Genomic DNA, 24,434 nt, shown 5'->3' on the forward strand with positions numbered 1-24,434 from the left:
AACACTGAGTAATGTGTAGAATTGTTGAATCACTGTATTGTATACTTGAAACTAATATTATACTATGTTGACTACACTGGAATTAAAAAAAAAAGTGACCCAAGGGTAAACCTCAATTAATTAATAAAATATATTTTTCAATGAGGAAATCATATTTGTTCTGTACTTCACACTTTTTTTAATAGTTCTCTTATCAATATAGGAAGCATGTTTCAAGTATTTTTGTTATAGCTAAATTCAGCTGGCCTAATATTTGAAGACCATATTCTTCATATACATATTTTGATATTTAGTTCAACAGGTTCCAACAATCATAAAACAGTCAAAAGTGCAAGTTGCCTTTCCCTTTGATGAATATTTTCAAATCGAATGTGAAGCTAAAGGAAATCCGGAACCAATGTGAGTATACTTGCAAATGAAATAATTGTTTATATGTATATAATCTCTTTTTAAAATTTCTTTGTATTCTGACCATCATAAGCTTGTTGAACTCTAAAACTACGCATGATTAAAGTTAAGAGTTGCAAAAAAAAAAAAATACTAGCTATGTTTATGAAAATAAAGTTTGGTTTACGTATGTTCTCTGCAGGTTGAAATCATTTTTACCATAAAATAAATTGCCTTGTGCTAAATATTTAGCATAGGTTTTAGCACCATGGAAATAGTTGATAATTCCTTACAGGTGAACAAGGTAGCCAAAGTCCAGAAGATCCTTTATTCTGCTTAGAGAAAGGTAGCATTTGTTAAGCCGAAAGTTAATACATCTTTTTAAAAGATTTTATTTATTTGACAGAGAGAGAGATTACAGGTAGTCAGAGAGGCAGGCAGAGAGAGGGAGAGAGCCCAATGCGGGGCTTGATCCCAGGACCCTGAGATCAGGACCTGAGCCAAAGGCAGGGGTTCAACCCGCTGAGCCATCCAGGTGCCCCTGAAAGTTAACACTTTGATAAATGACATTCTATACATATTTACTGTTGCATATCTTTAAATGTGACACATATTTTTTTTAATGTGACACATATTTTATTCAGTGAGTAGGCTGTTACTTGATATTTTTTAAGTTATCATAGAAATATTTAGTCATCTAAATGCTAACTGCATTGTATATTTTATCTAGTGTTTTATTAATTAAATAATTGTTAGTGTAGGTGATCATAATCAGTGATGAAGTTTTTTCAAAATACCTCCCACACTTTGGAAGAGAGAAAGAAAGTGTGTGTGTTGGGAATGAAGAGGGAGAAGCTGTACGGAGAATTTTATATTTTAATGTAGATGATTCTAAAATGGGCAGCAAAGCTACATACTTCTACTGATTTGCATGATTCTCTTCCATATACTAAGAAGACACATATTTAAGGAAAATTAATTGTTTGAAATTGTATTGTGACTAACATTATTATTACCTGATAATTTGATATTTTAAAAATCATTCTTAATGAATCGTTGATGTTTTAAATTATCATTATTATCTATAGTTTACCAAATGGAATATATTCAATTAGTATATGTAAATGTGGATAGAATTATATGAAGAAGAATTTAGTCAATCATTATGGCTGGATCAATATGGATCAGTCAATATAATGATAAATAGTAATGAACTGAGTTATATATCAGAAGATAATACCCTATAATCATCAGAGATGAATAATGATCAAATTTGTTTATTAGGTTTATAACCAGTATGAATTTAGTTATGAAATACCACTAGCATTTACAATAAATTCAGAAATAAGAATAGAATGTCTTCTGGTAACACTCTCACTTATTTTCCTAGAACCTTGTCTAATATAATAATGCAAGAAAATAAAATCTATACATATGAGAAAATATTATTTAATATTATTTAATAATATTATTAAAAATAATTTAATATTTTATATCAAAATAATGTTAATATTTAATATATTATTTAATAATATTATTAAATAATATTTAATAATATAATATTATTATTAAGTAATAATATTATTATTATCATGGAATTTGTTATTCTATCTGCTGGATAAAAACAAGCTTTTATAAATACAAAGGGCTACACTGAAGTGGTCAATTGTAAGTTGATTTAAAAATTAAAGATAAATTTTTAAAAGTTTAATTAGATGTCCATATAAGGCAGTTAGAAAATAATTGGGAAACAAGAAGGAAGAATCCCATCACAATAGCAAAAGGAAAAAATCCGTCAGTCTTAACAGTTAGTTGTAGCAACATTGACAAAAACAATATCAAATACTATGTAACAAGAACTGTGTGGTATTTAAATTGGGGGCAGTGTCTATAAAGTTTTGCCTAGGATCAGGAAAGAAGATTTCAATGAATGAAAACATGTAACGTATTTCCAAGTGGAAATGTTTAATTCTGTATAGGTGAAGTGATCCCATTCAACAAACTGGAATTTAAAAAATAGATTCTTTGGGTGCCTGGGTGGCTCAGTGGGTTAAAGCCTCTGCCTCCAGCTCAGGTCATGATCCCAGAGTCCTGGGATCGAGCCCCGCATCGGGCTCTCTGCTCAGCAGGGAGCCTGCTTCGCCCCCTCTCTCTCTCTTCCTGCCTCTCTGCCTACTTGTGATCTCTCTCTGTCAAATAAATAAATAAAATCTTTAAAAAAAAAATAGATTCTTTGTGTTTTTTGTAAGTAAAGCCGGTAAAACATAAAACATACACATAGAGAGAAGACATAAAAGAACTGGGATTGGGAAGAAGGCAGATAATGCTCCTTAAAAAAAAAAAAAAAAAAAAAAAGTATGTCCCACAAAGGTTTGTTATTCCTGGTAAAAGAATAATCAGATAGTTTAGTGTAAGAAAATGGTGTCCTGAAACATTCCACAATTTGCATGGATAATTCATATATGAAAAGCTGAATAAAATCAAGTTGGAAAGTCATTATTAGATTAATAACATTTTTTTAAAACTTTTTATAACCTCATCCACAGAAATGACATGGTTCCACACTGGGGTGGGAATTTAACTCTGTATGTTCTTTTCTGGAATACAATTCTGCAACATTTATCAACAGCTATAAAAATTTTCTTATGTTATTGGTCTGTCATTCTTACTTTTAAGAGATTGGTCTCATGAAATATTTGGATAAGTGCCAAAAAATAAATGATGTTAAGGTTGTTTACCACGGTTTGTTTATAAAAGGGGAAAAATGCAAATTGTTAAGTAACTTCAATAGTAATCATATGACAGGAAATAATATTGTCATAGAAACTGTCTTTAGTAGCATTGTAATAATCAGAAAAACTCAGTTTTCAAACCTTTATATTTTTGTGGTCTCAAATATGTTACTAATATGTCTAAAAATCTAGATAGGAAATGTGACCACATTTAATGGTACTTGTTTTTTTTCTTTCTTCTTTTTTTTTTTTTTAATTTTGAGTGAACTCTTCACATACACATATGATGACGTATTATATGTTTTTGGATTAAGTAGTCTTCAAGTGTTAGTGAAATACTTTTCCAAATGAAAAAATTAAAAAAAAAACTTTAAAAAGAACAGAACAAAACCTGTCTGCAGTTTTTGTTTTCTTAGTTGTTACAGCTTTTTTATGGGTTGGTCTTAGTTCAGCATGTTATAATAAAAAGTCACAGACTGGGTGGTTTAAACAACAAATATACATTTGTTACATGGTTCTGGGGACTGGGCAGACCAAGATCAAGGCCTTCACCGATTTGGTGTCTGATGAGGACCCACTTCGTTGGTTATAGACAGCTGTTTTCATGTTATAACCTCACATGGCAGAAGAAAGCAAAAGCTCTCTGGGGTCTCCTTCTTAAGGGTGCTAATCCCATTCATGAGAACTCCACCATCATGACCATCACTTCCCCAATCCTCTACCTCCAGACACTGTTACATTAGCGCTTGGGCTTCAACATATGAATTTGGGGGAGACATAAACATTCAGTATATAGCAACTTGTAAAATTTCTCAGACTCTTCTGAGACTTTTTTGGTATTCTGTTATATAGTCAATTAAAAATTTTTTTTTTTTACCATAAAATGTTTTGGTTTTGTCATTGCTGTGTATTTGTTTCACACTACTTTAAGAAATAGGTTTTGATTTTTCAGGATTGTTTACTTTAGTTTTATCTTACAGATTTACGTGGACTAAGGATGACAAGCCTTTTGATCTCTCTGACTCTCGGATAATTGTATCTAACAACTCAGGAACCTTTAAGATCCCAAATGAGGGGCACGTATCTCATTTTCAAGGGAAATACCGTTGCTTTGCTTCTAATAAACTGGGAGTTGCTATGTCAGAAGAAATAGAATTTATAGTTCCAAGTAAGTGTTACAATGGAGGTTTCATTTTATAAATTTTTTAGTGTTGAGTAAAATAATGACACATTCTTAATTTAATTACCAACTTATATATGTCCTATATTTCTTCTTTCCTTTTTAAAATTTAAATATAATTGACTAACATATTATTAGTGTGTTATTAGTTTCAGAAGTAGAGTTCAGTGATTCATCAGTCTTATATAATACCCAGTGCTCATTATATCCTGAGCCTTCCCTAATGTCTACATCACCCAGTTATCCCATACTCACATTCCCCAATGAAACCTATATTTTATTTCTAAGTGAAACTATCCTCTAGGTCTTGATACTTAAAAATGGGTGATTTTTTAAAAAATAATTATTTGTTTTAGAGAGAGAGAGAGGGGCAGAGGGAGAAAATCTCAAGCAGACTGCACTGAGTGTGGAGCCTGACTTGGGGCTCAGTCTCATGATGTGACCTGAGCCGAAACCAGGACTTGGACACTCAGTTGAACCACCTGGGTGTCCCAGAAGTGGATGATCTTTGAAAGCAATATAAATTCGTGTTTCAGTATTCTTATATCTAACCTGGGGGGAAAAGTAGTGTCTGCTTTGCCTCATGGGATAAGAATTAAGTTAAATACATTGGTTGGATGTGGCTTAATTATACTGCAGTAATAGGTATTCTCCAGGCCCCTGTGTTTATTTCCTGATTATGCAGTTGGCTATGGGCCTCAGAGCTATTCAGGGCATTCGTTCCCAATGAAATCTGGAGGTCCACGCTGATAGAGAGGGCATTATCCTGTGGCTATACCATGTGAAACCTACACCACCTTGGTCAAAAAGTCTGGGGCAGAGAGCATGAGGAATTACTTCCTATAAGAAATTGTACAGGCACTTTCTACTCATAGCTTGTACTCAGAGGTAGATCCTACCATCCTGTTTAACTTCAGTAATGAATGCCCATTAGAGAACGAGCAATTGATATATATTAATGATGTTTTCCATAAATAATAATCATGGAAAACCATAAACTACTTTATTGTTAAGGGTGTTATTTATCCATAACTGTGATGAAGGTTAAATGACTTCCTCATTACCGTATTTTGCCTGTGCAACATGAGATCACTGGCGACCAGCTTCCACTTTTGGTATTTTGTTTTCCCTAATCTTAAGGTATCCAACATCACATGATTCTAACCAAAATCTTTGTAGAGTAAATTCGTATGTAGAAAACTGTGGACAGCTTCTTTTTGGCAATATCTTCTTGAAGACTTGTAGATACTAAAGTGTCTCAGAGTCATAGACCTTCCAGGATATGGACCCTTTATCCTGGGGTCAGTAGGGGTGGGTCAGAATGTATACAAACCTCAGAAACACAAATACTGAAAAGCATGTGTACCTTATCCTAAAAATTGAGACAGATGACTGGATTTAAATTATTTTAAAGTTCTTGTATAATTCTAGAGGAGAGAAGATCAAATTTAGAGTCTTACAAGTAAAGTATGCATCTTAAGATTTATAAAGCAATTACATTAAAAGTATAGAGTAAAATATGAATGATTTACAGACTTTGTTTGAGGGAGAAAAAGAAAGAGATAAGAATTGTGTGAAAATGAAAGAAAAAACTATATAAATAAATCCCTGTAATTGAAGAAGAAAGTAAATAGATTAAATGCTTCAAGTTTTTTTGTTGTTGCTGCTGTTTTTAAGAAAATTTTAAGAATTTTAAGAAAATTTTTAAGAAAAAATTTTAAGAAAAATAAATTGTTTATTGCATAACACATCTAAGTCATAAGAATACAGAATTGTTGAAACTGAAAGATGGAAAAGATGTTCCAGATAAATGCTATTCAAAACAAAGTAGGAATGGATGAATTATCAGTCAAAACAGAACTTATTTTTTAAAGGCTTCCTGAAGATTATTTCACTAGGCATATATAATCTTAAAATATATGAAACAGAAATAGATTATAAGTGGAATGGGATATCTCGTAATATCTCATAATAATGTGTGATATTAACATATGTGTTTCATTTTTTGGTAGCGTAAGCAGAGAAAACATCAGTAAGCTTGTGGAAGATTTTAAAGAACCCAAGTATAAGGTCCATCTAATGAACATGTGATGTTTTTCATCCTAGAAATGAATCTTAGAAAATAAGAAAATAATGAAAATGAATAATGTAAACTTTTTAGGTAACGTAATTTTAAGATGAAAATGCGTGAGCTGATTTAAGTTAACAGAATAAACTCAAAAGAAATTGAAGGGATAAAATAATACAGAAGCAGAACATAAATCCAGCAAGGAGATGTGAAACCTTTATAGTTGAAAAGTATGTACAATTATTAAAAACAATTTTTCGAAAGATCTAGATAAATAGAAAAAAAATAGACCTTTTTCATGGATTTGAAGAGTTAGTAAAACTAAAATGTCAACTCTTCATGACTTGATATGTAGAATAATTGAAATCCAAATCTCTAGTTTGTTTTTGTTATGTTTATGGAATGTGACCAGGTGATTCACAATATATTTGAGGAATAAGGGCAGAATTTGGTAGAAACACTTGAAGAATAAGAACAAGTCAAGAGAACTTGACCTTATCACATAACAAGGCTCAATGTAAAACTTTAGTGATTAAGCCAGCATGGCTTTGAATAGGATTAGATAGATGGAACAGCATAGAGAACCCACAAACAAACCCTTGTACATGTGAAAGCACTATGAAAACTAGCGTGGATTCCCTCCCTCCCTCCCTTCCTTCCTAATTTAATGGGGTGGAACAACTGATTGTCCATGTAGGGACATGTTTATTTGGAGTCTTATCTCACATTATATAAAAATCCATTCCAGGTGTATTAAAGCCTACACTTTGAAAGGGAAAATATATTTTAAAAAATTAGAAAATGATTGGGGCCATGTAGTTATGATTTTAGGATAGGGATGTTTTCTTAAGTAGGACCTATTGGAGTTCTGTGAGGAAATCACTAAGGATTTGATTTTTAGAACCCCTTTTTATCAAAAGACCTAAAAAGAAAGTGAAATGATAAGCCACAACCCAGGGGGAAAAATCATTGCCAATGACTATAACTAAAAATAATGTTATGTATTTGTAAATAATTTTAAAAGAAAATTTAAAAAATAATTTAAAAGACATAAACTTGTACCTCAGACCGGAATGGGCAATGATTATGGGCTCAACATATTAGTAATCAGAAATAGATTAACTGTAACCTAAATAATGAAAGCATTTGTTCCCACAAAATTGGGAAATACTATGAAGTTTGAGAGTAAAAATTTTTCGTGGGAACATACAGCTACTGTAATACGTATCTACCACTGATGCAGGTGTACCCCCCCACCTGGTCTGTGGAAAATACTTGTCACTGCCTCCTTAATTGAAGATGCTCTCACCCGTAACCCTGCTATTCCATTTCCTTCATCACATGTGGGTACCACTCCTCTGTGTCCATTGGTACTATTTGTGGTACCATTGCTTGAATTAAGAAAAAACTGGAAAAAACATGAGTCTACCGATGATAAGACTGGATAAATTTATTGTGGTATAGTCATACAAAAATACTGTTCAGCAGTGACAATTGATGCATCTTAGGAATATGTTGAACAATGAAAGCAAATCTTGGAATACATACAGTATGATTTTATTAATATAAGTTCAACATAAGGGTGCCTGGGTGGCTCAGTGGGTTAAAGCCTCTGCCTTCGACTCAGGTCACGATCCCAGAGTCCTGGGATTGAGCCCCACATCAGGCTCTCACTCAGCGGGGAGCCTGCTTCCTCCTCTCTCTGCCTGCCTCTCTGCCTACTTGTGATCTCTGTCTTTCAAATAAATAAATAAGATCTTTAAAAAATATATATGTTTAAGTTCAAGACATGTAAAGATAAAATAATATTTAGGGGTATGGCTGTATGTGGTAAAATTATAATGAGAAACAAGAGAATGTTGAAAACCTCAGGATCGTAGTTACCTCAAAGGGAATGGGGGAGCAGATGGATTCTGCAGCAGACAGAAAGGTCAGGGTCTTTTTTTGTATGATGGGTGGTGGATAAAAGAGTGTTAGTTATATTTCTTTGTTTCTTTTTTTTTCTATAGGAATATAAATAATAAGTAGCATGTTTATTTGTCTGAATTAGATATACTGGGTTATTAAGTAAAGTGTTATAGCATAGTAATGGACAAAGTACTGTCAGTAAACTTGGAAACTGGCCTCAGGAGTTTAGGTTTGAAGTGACATTCAATAGGAGATGTTCATGGGGTGCCTGCGTAGCTCAGTCAATTAAGCAGCTGCCTTCAGCTCAGGTCATGATTCCAGGGTCCTGGGATTGAACCCCAGGTAGGGCTCCCTGGTAGTGGAGAGCCTGCTTCCCCCTCTCCCTCTGCCTGCACTCTGCCTACTTGTGCTCTCTATCTCTCTGTCAAATAAATAAATAAATATTTAAAAAATAGGGCGCCTGGGTGGCTCAGTTAGTTGAGCAACTGCCTTCGGCTGAGGTCATGATCCTGGACTCTCAGGATCGAGTCCTTCATCGGGCTCCCAGCTCCTTGGGGAGTCTGCTTCTCCCTCTGACCTTCTCCTCTCTCTCACTCATTCTCCCTCAAATAAATAAATAAAATCTTTAAAAAAAATAGATGTTCATGAGTTCTGGATCAGAAAGTATTACCATGATATTTGCGGTTGTGATCATATAACTAGACAGATATATGGTCTCTAAGTATATAACTATAGTCATATTTTAGTTTATATTATAAAACTATATATTATAGCCTAACTATAACCATATAATCTGACTATCTAATTAAGTGAAATAACTGAAAAAAGATACGTGTACAAGAGAGAGGCATTAAAAATCTGTTGTAGAAGGCATCAGCGTGATCCCTAACCTGAGCTCTGATGGTTGCTATGGATACACAAAGGCAGAGGCAGTAGCTAGATCTGTTGCAGGGAAGCCAATGGCACGTGTTAGTATAAGATTCTGCAATTAAAGGGTTTTAAAAAATATTTTTTCTCATTATCTAAGCAGACCAAGTGATGGGGTGAACAATGTGAGGATAATTCTGGCCTGAATCTGCTAGTGTTGCAGTGAAGAGATGAGAGTCACATGTGAGCTATGTAGTGGGTAATTACCCTGTTTTTCCGCTGCTATAGAGAAGAGCAAAATAAATTAGGTTTCTTATGCATCATTTCCAGTCTCTCCTGAAATTACTCCATCGTCTAACAGCTTTCTGCAATCATTTCTATGTTGAATAGGATCGCTACCCCAATTCTTAGGGGTTTATAAATCAGGGACCATTTAAAGCTTTCTACAATCTATATCAATTGATTCTTTTCTTAAGCTGTAGAGTATAGAGAGTCAATTCTTCTACTATATCGAAGGAAACTTTGTGATTTGAATTTTAGAGTTTCATCTAGTTTCTTGAAGTTTTCATTAGACTAATCTTAAAGGCTTTAGCCGCCTAAGTTTTCACATGTGGGCAGTAACTGAAAATCCCATTATTATTCTCTACAAACAGAAACCTTTATACCCCTTGTTCAGTTTTCTGCTTTCAATAACACTGCAGTTGAGTTTGCTAGGGTACGAAAGAGTAAAAGAAAAACCAACCAAACAAACACAATGCACTGTTTTCAAACATGGAAAAAACCATTTAACTAAATGGATTTTCCACAATATGGCTTGGAGAGTTAGTCAGTGAATTATTCAACACATCTTTATTAAGCTCCCTTCATGTGCCAGCCACTTTTCTAGTAGTTTGAGAGCTAGTAGTGAACAAAGCAAAAACTGTCCTCAAGAAATTTCTATCCTATGAATGTGGTTAGTGAGTTAGGGGAGAAGGTAAGATTCTTTCTAGCCTTGATTTTGACAACCACCAGCAGAGTTAAAATGATGATATACATGATTCCATGTGGGCTATTTCAGTACTGCCTGCCATTCAGATCAGCCTTTTCCAATTAGCATCCCTCCTCTGTCTCAGCCTCTAGTGATTTTTCTTTCTGACTTGTTAAAAATTTATTTTTGTTTTGTTAAAGATTTTATTTATTTATTTGAGAAAGAGAGAGAGCACAAGTAGAGGGGAAGGACAGAGGGAGAGGGAGAAGCAGACTCTCTGCTGAGCAGGGAGCCCAATATGGGCTTGATCCCAGAACCCTGAGATCATGACCTGAGCCAAAGGTAGATGCTTAACCAACTGAGCCACCCAGGTGGCCTCTTAATGATTTTTTTCCCAAAGATTTTATGTATTTATTTGAGAAAGCGTGTGTGTGAGCAAGAGAGCACAAGCAGGGGGAGCAGCAGAGGAAGAGGGAGAAGCAAACTCCCCGCTGAGCAAGGAGCCTAATGTGGGGCCTGATCCCAAGATGTTGGGATCATGACCCAAGTCCAAAGTAGATGCTTACCCAACTGAGCCACCCAGGCACCAACCCCCCTTTCTGATTTTTTAAAACAACTTTTGGGACATCACTTATATATCATAAATTTTATCAGTTTTGAGTACAAAATGAGTGAATTTTTAAAATAAATTTTTAGTACATCATCATAATCTAATACTAGAACATTTTCATCATTCCCCCAAAGACTCCTTATGCCCGTCTCTCTTCCCACCCCTAGCCCTAGTTAGTCATTAGTCTGCTTTCTGCCTCAGTAAATTTTTTTTCTGAACATTTCATATAAAGGCAGTCATACCATACATGATTTTTTCCATCTAGCGCCTTCCACCTAGCGTGTTTTTGTGATTTATTCTCGTTTTAGCATATATTAGTAGTTTGCTCCTTCTTATGGCTGAATAACATTATATTGTACGGATGTAGCACTATTTGTTTATCCTTTCACCAGTTGATGTCCATTTGGATTGTTTCCAACTTTTGGCTATTGCAAATAGTGCTGTTAGGAAATCCACATGCACATTTTCTGGAGTTTTTGAAGCATTTATTTATATACTATTTGGGAAGTCTTTTGGTTGTCATGTGTACTAACTGGGATGCTTGGAAATGGTAAAAGATGTCATGCTATGCTATTCTTCCTTCTTTGCATGCTTCTAGATGCTGCTTGAATGCATATTACCAGTGACTGATTTATTGTTTCATAGGCTAAAGAATAAAAGAATGAATAAGAGTCCTAAAGCAATTTCCACACACTATTAAAATAATCTAGGAAATGGCAGGCTTGAAGATGCAATCCTCTATATACTGTTTTAATGGAAACCAATTAGAATTTCTGGTCTGCTGGCTTCTACATTTGTATAGTTTCCTCAGATTCCTGAGGACAGTTCCCTTAAGACACACTTTGGCTATTTACTGCTCAGATTTGGGAGGGGTAGGGTAGCAAAAGCAGGGTCTGGTAGCGTATGCTAATTTCTTTTACTGATCTATGCAAACCAACTAAAAAAGATCAATTTGTTAAGTTGAGAGTGCAACTTTGAGTTTTACAGGTTTAATTAAGACCGAGGATTTTCCTCTCCTCTATCAGATCGTGTGAACGACTAGAATGAAATGGGCTGGATTGGGCATCCTTCCTTAGTGTGAATTCATTACAAGCTCATAGACTGAAAGGCAATGTTATTTCTCAGTAGTCCTAAACGGATTAACGGGTTACTCTATAGGAAATGGGAATCGATTACATTTTTTATAGATGGAAACTAGACTTGGGGATGATACAGCATGTGAGCTCAGTGGCATGCATTCATGATCCTCATGTCAGACTGTATGCAATTTGCCAAACACATTCAATAGAAATGTAAGAAGCTCGAAAAGCTCATCAGTCCAGTCCTGTGAATAGAGAGATAAGTCAAGGTAGATAAAGTTCTATGGAATAGGAAGTTTTGCCCAGTAATGTGGGGGGAGTATCATTAAACCATTGGTTCTACATGAAATGCATACAGTTTCTATCCTCTGGTCCCCTCCCTACCTCCTCTGTAAAAGCTAATTGCAAATATTTGCATAAAACTGCGAAGTTGTTACAATGTAGGCTACAAGGAAAATCAGAAGGCACAGCAGAAGATAGCTCTATGCCTCCTTGCCCATCTCCTCTCATACAGTGTGCCTGGGTGTACCATGTGGAGTGAAAATACTTGACTAATAGTCAACATATATTGAGTGATTTTTTAAGTGCCCCATGCTATTTAATTGACTTACATAAAACGATTTACTTAAACTTTGACGCAAATCAGTAAATGAGGTGTCAATTACAGTTTGAGTGAGGAAACAGAAGCACATTAAGTAACAGGTTCAGATCACACTGTAAGTGAGGAAGCCAGGGTCCAGCCCCAAGCAGCTGACTACAGGGTTTATGTGTATAACCTGGATGCCGGCAGTGCATCATTTATCATTCAGGTAACACGTCCTCGAGATGAGCTGAAATACATTGTACTTTTTTGTTGGAAATACCTTGGCTGTCAAATATCAGATTCATGGGAAGACAGGAGTGTAAGAATACTTGATGTGATTTCTTGAGTTTAAGGGAAAAAAATTGCAGAGTTACATAACTTCGTAGTAGTTAAGTCACCTGTTTCTTTGTCATTTAAGTGGTTTAGTTAGCACAGTTTGTATTAAGTTTAATTATCCTGGTGCTATTTCATTATTACTTTTATTATTAAGCATGTTGGTGTGGTAAGACCATACAACTTAAGTTTTATAATATCATTACCCTTAAGAAACTCCTAATCTAGTGAGACTTCTGAAGAGCCTAGAGAAATGATTTCAAAGGACTCTGGGATCCCAAAGAAAAGTAAATGGGGGCACAGAAGGGTGAAAATACTGGTCTGAAGCTACATGGCCAGTTAGTTTTAGTGCCCAAACCCAGTTTATACTATCCTATAAATACAAAAAAATTTTTTTAAGTCATCTGTATGTCAAGGACCAAGATGTTACTTTTTCAGTATATTAGGTTGAGAGAATTGAAAGGATGAGTTTCAAAATTCATTGTCACCATTTGAACTTGTAGAGATCCTAGAAAGTTTATATTTGCTGGTTTGCTTTATATTGATAATTCCAGTAAGAAGACTGCTGTCCATTTGTCTAGTTTCTAGAAGAGTTTTTTCATACTAGATTCTGGCTAGGTTTTAGGAACCTGTGCCACTGGAGTTATAACTAGAAATTTGTCTGCAACACTGAATAAGAACTGTGCAAGCCTATTGGAGAATAGTAAACAAAGATGGGTGCTATCAACTGCTTGATTTCCTGATAGATAGACTGGGAGGGACATTATATATAAAGGAAATTGACTTCATCTAGTTGTGGTCATTATGGGATTTCCAAAGATTCTTAAACTTCTGCTTAGGTAGATGCTGATGAACAAGTACATTCTGATTCTTTGGTGGAAAGGCCATTCATGGTCAAGTCCATTGTTAGTGAAACGTAATTAAATGACCGTGTTTTTGCTGTTGATGGAGAACTCATTTAAAATATGTTGGCAAGTTAAAGCAATGTTCATTGCCTTACACAGAAGAAAAATGATTGTTTAAAATTCACTTAAAAAAAAAAAAGATTTTATTTATTTATTTGACAGACAGAGATCACAAGCAGGCAGAGAGGGGGAAGCAGGCCCCCTACTGAGCAGAGAGTCCCATTCGGGGCTTGATCCCAGGACCCTGGGATCATGACCTGGGATCATGACCTGAGCCAAAGGCAGAGGCTTTAACCCACTGAGCCACCCAGGTGCCCCTACAATTTACTTTTTAAAAGTATTTTATCTGTCCAAACTCAACAATGCTAATGTTTATCACCAGAGGAACACAATTAACTGAAGTCATTGGTTGGAGTTATTTTTAAATGGAGTCATTTCTTTATTTGAATCAAGATAAAATTCATGCCTGCTGTTAAGTTACAGTAATTAAATTCCACATTTATCTGTAGCCATTAAAATTGTTCTCTTTCTACATGGAATCAGACTTGCTAAATAGTTTCAAAGATAAAGAAGAAGACCATAAAAAAAAATACAAATTAATGCTTTTATAATACCTATTCTCAGACCTTAAATTATTAAATATATAAATATTCTTCCCTTGTTTCCTGAATTTCATTGCATCTTTGGTCTAAAACTATTCTGAAAATTTATGGTATGTCATAAAGGGTTTGATAGACTTATAAATTTTATTTTATTTATTTTTATTATTGATGCCTTAGAAGCCACTTGAATTACATATTTACATCTTTGGAATTAGAATTTTATATTCTAGATTTAATTAATGCATGGATGCTAGTGCTTCATGGGCAGTACTATCTGTTCGAATTGTTAGATTTTTCTGAATACTCTGAGGGGGCAGCTCTCCAATTAAGGCTTTATATATCTTATTAATTAGCTACTTTATAATAGATATCACCCAGGGAACTGTGTATTCCTGTAAGACGTTATAAAGTTCGCTTGTTATGAAACAGGATTACAGGCTCTTTCCATTGTCTGTGTTTCTCTTCCTCTGTTGCCCCTTTTATCTGAGTATGAACAAATTCAATAGCTATCCAGTAGCACCATTAACTTCAATACCAAAGAACACAGGGCTTCAACTGTAGCAAGTTACACTAAACAAGTGTTTGAATTTGGAGCTTTGGGCATATAATTGTTTTGTAAGGTTCTACATATTACTTGCATTAGGTATACTTTCTACAAAATGACTTGTATAGCATTTGCTCTCAAAGTTAAGGCATTACTAAAGAGGTGGCATTGGTATTTTATCTACAAGATCTTACCATAACGAATGCCCTAAACATGCTTTCCTGTCTTTTGGTGGAAATTTCATGCTACCTAGAGCAAAAGCTTGATTCCAAGATAGTTGCCATTTCAAATACGTCTCCAGCCTTGCCAAGAGAAATCTGCTACAATGAGTTGAACAAGAGGGAATCGAGGATTGTCACATGGCTCAAGCCTGCTTTCCAAACTGGCAGAGGTGCTGCATATAACCCACTGCCCCTGCGGTGCTAAGCCTTGAAAGGTCCTTGAATTTAGACAAAAAGCAATTCATTGTGACTAGCTGGTGCATCAATAAGAGAAATGTCAGCAAATTCCTTCAACCACTCAAGAGTCGGGGTCAGGGTTGACGGGCAAGAGAACAAATACCTAGGAAATGCACAAAGCTTCTCAAGAAGAACTTTATAATCAATGAGTAAATCTTTAGACTTCCAAGAATAATGATAATCTTTTGTGAATCACCATTTAAGAATGCAATACAGAGATGGAATACCCTCTAATATGTTCCATCAAGCCAGCAATATTATAAATACCTTCTTAAGGTCCTTGTCTTTCGTAAGAGCCCCAGTAATTTTATCATTCAAAGTCCCCTGTTAAAAATCTAAACGTATCAATATAGTGTTCAAGCAGAATACATTTTGAACGTTCTTAAAAATGTCTTGTAAATAATTTCGTAAAAATAATCACACATTCGTGTTGGATTTCCAATTCTACGTAGTTGTGACTTTTATTCCCATTGTAATTGTGTTGCTCTTTTAGGAAAGTGTCTCCAGCATGGGAAAGAAGGAATATGTTAAAATATTGCAAAGTCTACTTTCCTACATCAATTCCATTTCATTTGAAATTTCATTTTCTGGGAGTGATTCCAGTGTGGAAGTTTTTCCTAGCAACTTAAAGCGGTCATGTTTCTCTACTCATTGTTATTTGTAACATTTTTCCAATGTGGTCTTTGAATTTTTAATTTAGTTTGGTTACACTTTGAATAGAATGTTTGTCCATCACATTCAAGGGCTTCACAATAAAGCCAGAGACAGAGGATATGTATCTGCCTAGAAAATAAATCACAGTGTTTGAAGAAAAAAAGTACGATATCTATCAGAATTTAAACTCAGTGAATCCTGTAGCTCAGAACTTGTATCTTTGTGCAGAGAAACATGCACAGGTCTATTGTTGCCAGTCCATGTCACATAGCAAAAATATTTGTTGTCCACACTTGTAAAATGTAGGAGAATTTTTAAAGTTATATAATTGTACCCCAGATTCTTAACAGTATTTTGTTCTGCAGGGGAGAGATGAGAGCCAAGATTTGGGGTATTGAATTTGTTTAAAATATTCTATTTTTTTAAAAAGAAGGTTTTAATATATTTCTTGTAACATTAAAAGTTAATTTTAAAATAATGTCTTAAATGATTTTTTTATACTAGATGTTCCAAAATTCCCAAAAGAAAAAATTGACCCTCTTGAAGTGGAGGAGGGAGATCCAATTGTCCTCCCGTGCAACCCTCCCAAAGGCCTCCCACCTTTACACATTTACTGGATGAATATTGGTAAGTAACATTCTGTTTCATCCATAGGATTTTAATCTCATGCATCATGTCCAATAACATAGGGAAACACAGATTAAAAATAATCTAAGATTATCAATGTGGGAAAAAAGGGGAAAAATTATCATTTTGGAATGAAATAGATTTAAAAAAATTATATCCATCTATATAGTGTATTCCAAGTTTTAACTATTCTATTAAGGATATAGGTGAAAACCCTGGAAAGCCCCTAAATATTTATCTTGATTTTATCATATCTGAAAGAGTAGAAGCTATTGAGATGGTAACATATGTCAATGAAGAAAATACTTTTTATATTCCAAACAACTTAGTTACCTTTGGAACATTACCTTTGGAATATCCGTGTCAAAGTTGAGGATGGCTTGGGCTTGTGTTGCTAGCTTTATATTTCTATTTTAATAATGTTCTACTCACTACATATGACGACAGAAAAATTAGTATCAACATTAGTGTTTAATTTGCCAAAAAAAATTGTATTAACACTCGAGTTGAAATTCCAGCTTCTTGTAAAGTCCTTCTGGCATATGCCTTCACTACTTGCCCTAAGTGTTTTCTCATTGTGGTCCCTAGAGAAAAATGATAATATTTCTACAGTACTTGGAAGAAAGTGAAAGAAACTATTCTTAGCCACAGGCAAACATTCCAGAGTCCAGTCACCCTAGAATATTCCAGACTGTATTCAGGAAAGATAGATTAATATCACTCTCAGACACAACTTTTGGGGAGATCTGCTTGGACCAATTGGACCAGTTTTCAGATAAGCCAGTGCAAAAATAGAGGCTTAAATGGTAAAGAGAGGTAGAATGTACAGACTGGTTGTCCACCAGTGGGCCTCTTTGGTTAATGGTGGAAAACATGCTCCCAGGTTTTTGTTTGTTTGTTTGTTTTTACTTCTCTCTCACTGTTCTTATTGTAAGACTAGACTTGTGAGGAATAGAAAGAGCAAGCATGAAAAATGAAACAAAATGAAATAATAGGAAAGAAAGGAAAATGAAGGAGGGGGATAAGGCACAATAAAAGATAGTTGCCCCTATTAATGACAAGATGTTTCTTTCCAGAATTAGAACACATCGAACAAGATGAAAGAGTATACATGAGTCAAAAGGGAGATCTGTACTTTGCGAATGTGGAAGAAAAAGACAGTCGGAATGATTACTGTTGCTTTGCTGCATTTCCAAGATTGAGGACTATTGTGCAGAAAATGCCAATGAAACTAACAGTTAACAGTTGTAAGTCCAAATAATTTATCGTTCCATCGTGAATGCTGAATACAAATGTGCCTGTAATTTCATTCTGGCTGAAGCCGGTTAAAGCTGGGTTGATATTTTCCGCCATTGTTTAGTTCAACTCTAGAGACTTCATCCAGATGAAAGAGACATCTGCAGCTGCACATCTACAGTAGCTCTGTCTCTCGGAGCCAGAAAATCAAATCTCAATTCACAGTACAAGTATATTTCATTTGACGTCTGCAGGATCTGGTCTTGGCAGTGGGTGAAATACACAGCAATATTCCACGGTTTCTGAAGCAAGTCTCAGGCTTTGATGCATTGTGATCTTGAATAACCAGCAGGCCACAAATGTGGAAGAAAACAAGAGTCAAAAATAAAAAGAATGAATATTATAATTTTTATCACATCCAGCTTTGTTATCCTTCCCAAACTGGCAAAGTTATGTGAATTGCTTCTCTTCCCTCCTTGATTCTGCCAATGCCAGTCTGGGTTCCCAATTGGGAAAAAGTCATTAGTGGGAGAAAGAGCCGTAAGATTCAAAGGGCAGAGATAATCCCTGACAGTTCACTGACTGAATAATTGGCTCTCGTAGAGTCGCAACTTGGCATTACCATTCCATTGTCTAATTTGATTCATGTTTTTTTCCATTGTTACATGTAGATACACTATGCCAGGACTTCACTATAACATCCCTGTTGGCAGCCTCCATTCTCTATAACAGAGCTGTAATTTGTGTCCACGTGACCTGGATTCATCTATGGTAGTTCAAGTTTGAGCTCATCATAATTTTTTTACCTAATATATCCCCAAAAATGATGTTCTAGTGAAGCATGGTTATATCTCATTTTGTAATCTTTCTAAGAGAAAACTATGACTTTTCATTCATTATTGATATCAGCATCTACCATTATGTTTGTGAGTTTTTTCTTTCATTTTTTTTTATTTCAGTAAGGCATGCTAATGACTCAAGTTCATCCACAGAAATTGGTTCCAAGGGTAAGTCGATCACATGAAGAGTGTTGGCATTTATTTTTGCCTTTTGTAGTTCACTGTCATCTCAGAATATAAATTTTTCCTTTAGTATCTTCATGAGTATATTAAAATACTAATATTTTTATAAAGAAAACCCCTGAGCATAGAGCTTTCTAATATCTCCTCCTTCCTTAAATATGTGCAAAAGAGTGATATTTATAAGTTCATCACTTTATAAATATATATATATATAATATAATTCATATAGACAAATACACATACACTGGCATATATATATGTGCATAATTTTTAATGGGGTAATTATTTTGCCTCTCCCAAAATGTCTGACATGGTTAGTGACATTTTGATTGATATCTGTTACGTGCAGAAAGGAAAAAGAAATGGTTGAGAATCAATAGAAGTAGAGAAACACTAGATTTAAGGAAGTCAAATGGTTATTTTTCGAATAAGACTTCTCAGAATAGTTAACATGGGACTGTCCATTGTAACTCTGAGAAAGGATACAGTCTGCAACATTTTCCAAACTCATTTGTCTGTGAAATATTTCATCCCCGCCCCCACGCCACAGAACATCTACTAGAACTAGTGTTTTATGGAAGATGCTTGAGTAAACCTGAATTCTGTAGTAAAGTAGTTCTCCACAATGAGAAGAATCCTTTACTTGAATGCAACACATGTTCTTTATACCATTGGAACCATGGGCTTCGTCTAGATATCTGGTACACTGGCAACACCAGAAGGTCTGAATGAGGGCTCTTTTTGGGGCACCCTCAGTTTCACGGTGGACTGATTAAGTATACATCCCCACCTTCATTATCATAGAGGTTGATAACCCAGTCATGTATATGGTATCACTCAGTGTATATTGTATCACTCAGTGAAAAATAATTACATAGAATGTTCAAAAGCTATTTTTCGATAAACACGTGTAAGGAAGCTGTCACCTGTAAACACTGCTACCAGTGCCCTTAATTTCTCTTACTCTGAATGTCAGCTGTTTACACTTTCCACATCATGTCAAATCACACTGACAGTGGATGGGGGGGGAATTTCTGCGAACATTTGGAAATGCTTTTAAAATTTACATTGAAAATGGCAGTCCTCATTTGTCATTGTGTTTGCAAAGTACTCTTTAGAAGTGACAAATGGAATGATTCCATATGTAGTTAGAGTGCTTGCTAATCATTCCCTACAACAGTGTTCTCTTGGAGGGGCTAAGACTGTAAACAGAGTCACCTTAAAGAGCTGGGTGACTTCATGGATGCGTGGGTTTCACCACAGACTTCCAGAATCAGAATTTTTAGGAGCAAGGCCTAGGGAGTGGTCTTACAACAAGAATCTTACCAAAGACTTAGGTACATTAAACTAAATAAAAATACATACACAGCCATCAAACATGGCCAGGTATGATTAAAGTATGCAATATAAAGTCATAGACTATCAGTTAACATTTAAGGGCTTTCTTCAAGGAACTAATTACCTTGAACTTCTGGAATTTTAAGATGTGGTTTCAATCACAACCTTCTTGAAACTTGGGACTCCACTAAGTTAATGTATCTGATGGACAACCCATGCTTCATGGTAGGAATGAGTCTGTATAAATGATGATATATTAAAAGTGTGTCTATGTATGTATACATAGGTACAGCTAGGTATATGTATGTCAGTATGTTTTGAGGAAGATTTAGTGCCACGGGATTTTAACGCTTTTAGTCTGGAAGAAGTATGTGATTTTTCTTTTCTGTGTTATAGCCAATTCGATCAAGCAGAGGAACCCCAGACTGCTGTTGCCTCCTCCTGAACGTGGCAGCGAATCGTCAGTTACCATCCTCAAAGGGGACACCCTGCTCCTGGAGTGTTTTGCAGAAGGCCTGTGAGTAACTTGACCCCTGTTCGTGACTTTGTCCATCCATTTCTGTGAAGAATAATGCTTCAGTTAAGCTGTTAATCCTAGATACACATTTTTAAATGATTTCTTTAAAAAAAAAATTCTGTTACTACATTTCTGGAGGAAGCAATTTGCACTTCACTCTACAGATTTCAGGCTGTGACTGGGATTGATTTATAATTAGATTGTTCTGTCAGTTTGTGACAGTGTGAATGGAGGTGACAATGACAACATTCTCCTTACCTAAGTTGGTGGGGAGATGCCATCCTCAGAGCTCGAGGTTTTTAGTTGTCAGCCTCTTCCTATTGTGGCTGGATTTCTGTCTTTCTGCTATCACATTTGTCCCCTCCTTCTTGTTATGCAATGAGCTCTGATTCCTTTTCAGTTTCCTCAGAGGCTTATCTTTTATTTCATCCTGTTGCCCTTTGCGTACAAGGAGGTCTGGACCATGTAGTTTTAGAGAACTTCACCCAATAATATAGTTAACTTTTTCGTATCTGAAAAATCAGGGTGTGCTTCCAAATCCTCCAAAAAATACCTAAGGACATTTCACTGGGTCATCTCTTAAAATTGTTACATTTGTTGAATAAGTATCCTAAGCCTATGCAAATAAGGGCCATCTTATTTAATTCCAAGTCACGAAAGGTTGCCTTTTTCCTGCCACCCTCCCTCTATGCTTACCACCACACGTCCATGGCTACCATTGGGAATACTGGGAAAATACATCCCACCATCCCAGCGCCTGAGTTTACATAATTAGCATGTAAGCTCAGGCCTTCTTTAGGCTGGGCACCTGGTTAGTGAAGTAAAACTTGAAATTTTTAAAAATTGTAGTCATTCATAATTCACCATATATTCTGAATGGGTGACTTTAAATTGGTTTTTGAAGAAAAAGAGTCAATGGTTTTGCAACCCCTAAGCTTTGCAAATGTTTCTTCCATCCAGCAAAGACACTGCAGATTGCAGGGCACCTGGGTGGCTCAATTGGTTCAGCGTCTGACTTACGATTTCGGCTCAGGTCATGCATGATCTCAGGGTCATGAGATTGAATCTCATGTAGGGCTCTATGCTCAGGGAGAAGTCAGCTTGGGGTTCTCTTTCTCTCTCTCTCCTACTGCCCCTTCCCCACTACGTGTGTGTTCTCTCTCATATAATAAATAAATAAATCTTCAAAAAAAAAAAAAAGAGGGTGGTATGTGAGCTTATGTGTTTGACATTGCCGAAGTGTATTTGATTTCAACTAGTTAGATAAGCCTTGTGACCCACAGCCTCTGTTCTAGAAGTTTGGTCTCTCTATTATGTGAGAAGATGAAAGCCTCAGGTTCAGTGTGAATCATGATGGGAACCACCTGCTCTGTTGTTGTTGTTCATAGATGTTTATAGCAGTAGCAACTTAGTTCTTTCAGGATCCATCGCTATTCTTGGTTGATGCTTTGGGCAGGGTGAACATTTCAGGAATTCTTTCTTTTTTTCTTATTTCCCATAAATGCCATAATTTACCTCTTGAGTTGGCTGGGAATGGCACGGATTTTCAAAATAACAGAAATGCTCTCATGTGCTTTTTGGAAAATGCAGTGTCGTGAAGTAATATATAAAAAGAATATGGACATACATGTCTGTGTCCTCAGGATGATTCCCGATGTATTGTCAAAGAGTTTTCCTCTGAACTGGCTTCGTCTTGCTCACATTGGGTTTGTGTTGGATAATCTGTCTTACCTGGTTCTCCTTCAGATTTTACATTGTAAAATTGTTACAGTTCTTCAAAATTGTTTTCTAGGAAGTTTTTAAACCATTAGTGTTCTGTAGTAGCAAGTTGTTATAACGAGGACATTATACTCTTTATAATGTATCAGGTGCTCTGTTTTGCTCTTTACCTGCATTAGTTCATTTTATCCTCACCACATTTCAGGGCTACCATTATTCCCATTTGCAGTTTAGGTAAATGAAACCCAGAGGCTGGAATTCACGTCTTCAAGCTCAGCATAAAGTGGAGCTGGGACTCCATTCTTTCTGCCTCCAGACCTTAAACTACCTCGAAATTTAATGCGTTTCCCTATATTTCAACCAAATGAAGTGTTCCGTTCAGTTAAGGGAAAGGGGTAGGGTGGGGCCACAGAGCATGGTGTTGTTTTCTGAATCGGAAGAGGCCTGTCGTAGATATTTCAGTAAATGGTTAGTCACAATGAAAATGTTGACACTATTAATTAAAACAGGAAAAACTAAACAAGGTTTCAATTCTACAGAATCTGTGAAGAAGGCAGAAATTTTGAACAGTTAAAGTGACACTGCGAATCTCCTTTGGAAGAAGAGGCAGTGAGTGGAAAGTACACGTTCATATGCCAGTTCACACTCACTCTCACCCCGGAAAAGCTGCTTTAGGATTAGAGGGAGATATGGTCGCTTCCCTCTGGTGATCATTGGGTTTACACTGTTTTTTCTCTCTGCCGCCTCTCTGTTTTGCAAATTCATAAGCTAGGTGTGATTCTATTGCAAGATGTTACATTATAAAAATGTAGGAACTATAAGGAAGTATACAAGCAAAAATTGGCTGGACAAAGACCTTGAGAAACAAAAATTTGAGATTATGAGATAGTGTAAGTTTGTATATTAAAAGGGATTAAGCACTATATTTCCCCTCAAAATCTCATGGCTTGGGGTGCTTGGGTGGCTCAGTGGGTTAAGCCTCTGCCTTCAACTTAGGTCATGATCTCAGGGTCCTGGGATTGAGCCCTGCATTAGGCTCTCTGCTTTGCAGGGAGCCTGCTTCCCCCCTCTCTCTGCCTACCTGTGGTCTCTCTCTCTCTCTCTCTGTCAAATAAATAAATAAAATCTTTAAAAAAAAATCTCATGGCTCAAATACTGTTAGTAAATGTACCTTAAATTTTTAAAAAAGGGGAAAGAAAAAAATTTTGACAAGAATATTACTGGACATCCTTGGAATGGGATAGATGTGTCCCTAGATAAATGAAGTCTCATGTTCACCTGATACTTAAAATCATTTTATTCTGTTCTTTCAAGAGATAGATAGAACTAGACTAGTTTTTGAGGACTGGCAAAAAAAAAAAAAAAAAAAAAAAAATTCCTGCAGAAAGTGAGATGCTTGCACTACTGAAGCCAGGACTCATGGAAAAACTAGTTTGGAGGAACCAAGGTCCAGAGCAGCCTTTAACTTGGAAAACTGCCATTTTGACAGATGGCCTGGAAAGCAAGCACTTAAGAGACTTGAGCTCTGCATCCTGTTAGGTGGTGTGCTCAGGAAGCCGGCAGCTAATATCTTCTCCCAGCTGCCCGTCTGAGCATCATTGCTGTTCCCCTCAGAAGTGTGCCCCGTGCTCTCAGCCTGGGCAGATACAAAGTAGTGGTTCAGCATCTGAATGGCAGGTAAGCACTTGAGCCTTGAGTGGAGGAGGGGAAGAGGGTAAATGTGTGTAAACTAAAGGACCTACATCTTTACCTCCAGTGTATGTTTTTGCATGATAATGGGATTATTTTAACTGTTGCCTGATCAATACATTCTGAGATAAATGACAGACAATATGAGGTAATTGTTCAGTTATCAACTAATAGTTAATTAATTTGGCTACCAGCACATATTCCAAGAATATACAATTACAAAGGAAAAGGGGATGGAAAAAGCACAAATATAATAAAACACAGTGGTAGAAAGGACAAGTTTAGTATTGGACAGACTTAAGTTCTAACATGTTATTCATTACCCCAGTGACTTTAAGCAAATTAATTAACCTCTTGGATCTTCAGAATCCTCACTGGTAAAGCTATGATAATCCCATCTTTAGAACAT

At 35.7% G+C, this 24,434-nt stretch overlaps 1 protein-coding gene across 10 annotated transcripts in view; it reads left to right on the plus strand.

The window, feature by feature from the left end:
• Nucleotides 1-24,434, plus strand: part of CHL1 (cell adhesion molecule L1 like) — a 207,008-nt gene that overhangs the window by 131,268 nt on the left and 51,306 nt on the right. For 9 of the 10 annotated variants that reach the window (XM_032867423.1, XM_032867421.1, XM_032867420.1 and 6 more), the window contains exons 3-8: nt 294-399; nt 4,100-4,287; nt 16,382-16,504; nt 17,581-17,751; nt 18,700-18,747; nt 20,497-20,617. In XM_032867423.1, coding sequence (XP_032723314.1) covers nt 294-399; nt 4,100-4,287; nt 16,382-16,504; nt 17,581-17,751; nt 18,700-18,747; nt 20,497-20,617 — 757 coding nt within the window. The remainder of the gene's footprint in view (nt 1-293; nt 400-4,099; nt 4,288-16,381; nt 16,505-17,580; nt 17,752-18,699; nt 18,748-20,496; nt 20,618-24,434) is intronic. The other variant, XM_032867426.1, reaches the window with a different exon arrangement.

Source organism: Lontra canadensis, unplaced genomic scaffold, assembly GCF_010015895.1.
Source record: "Lontra canadensis isolate GAN:19392208 unplaced genomic scaffold, GSC_riverotter_1.0 scaffold34, whole genome shotgun sequence".
NCBI lineage: Eukaryota > Metazoa > Chordata > Mammalia > Carnivora > Mustelidae > Lontra > Lontra canadensis.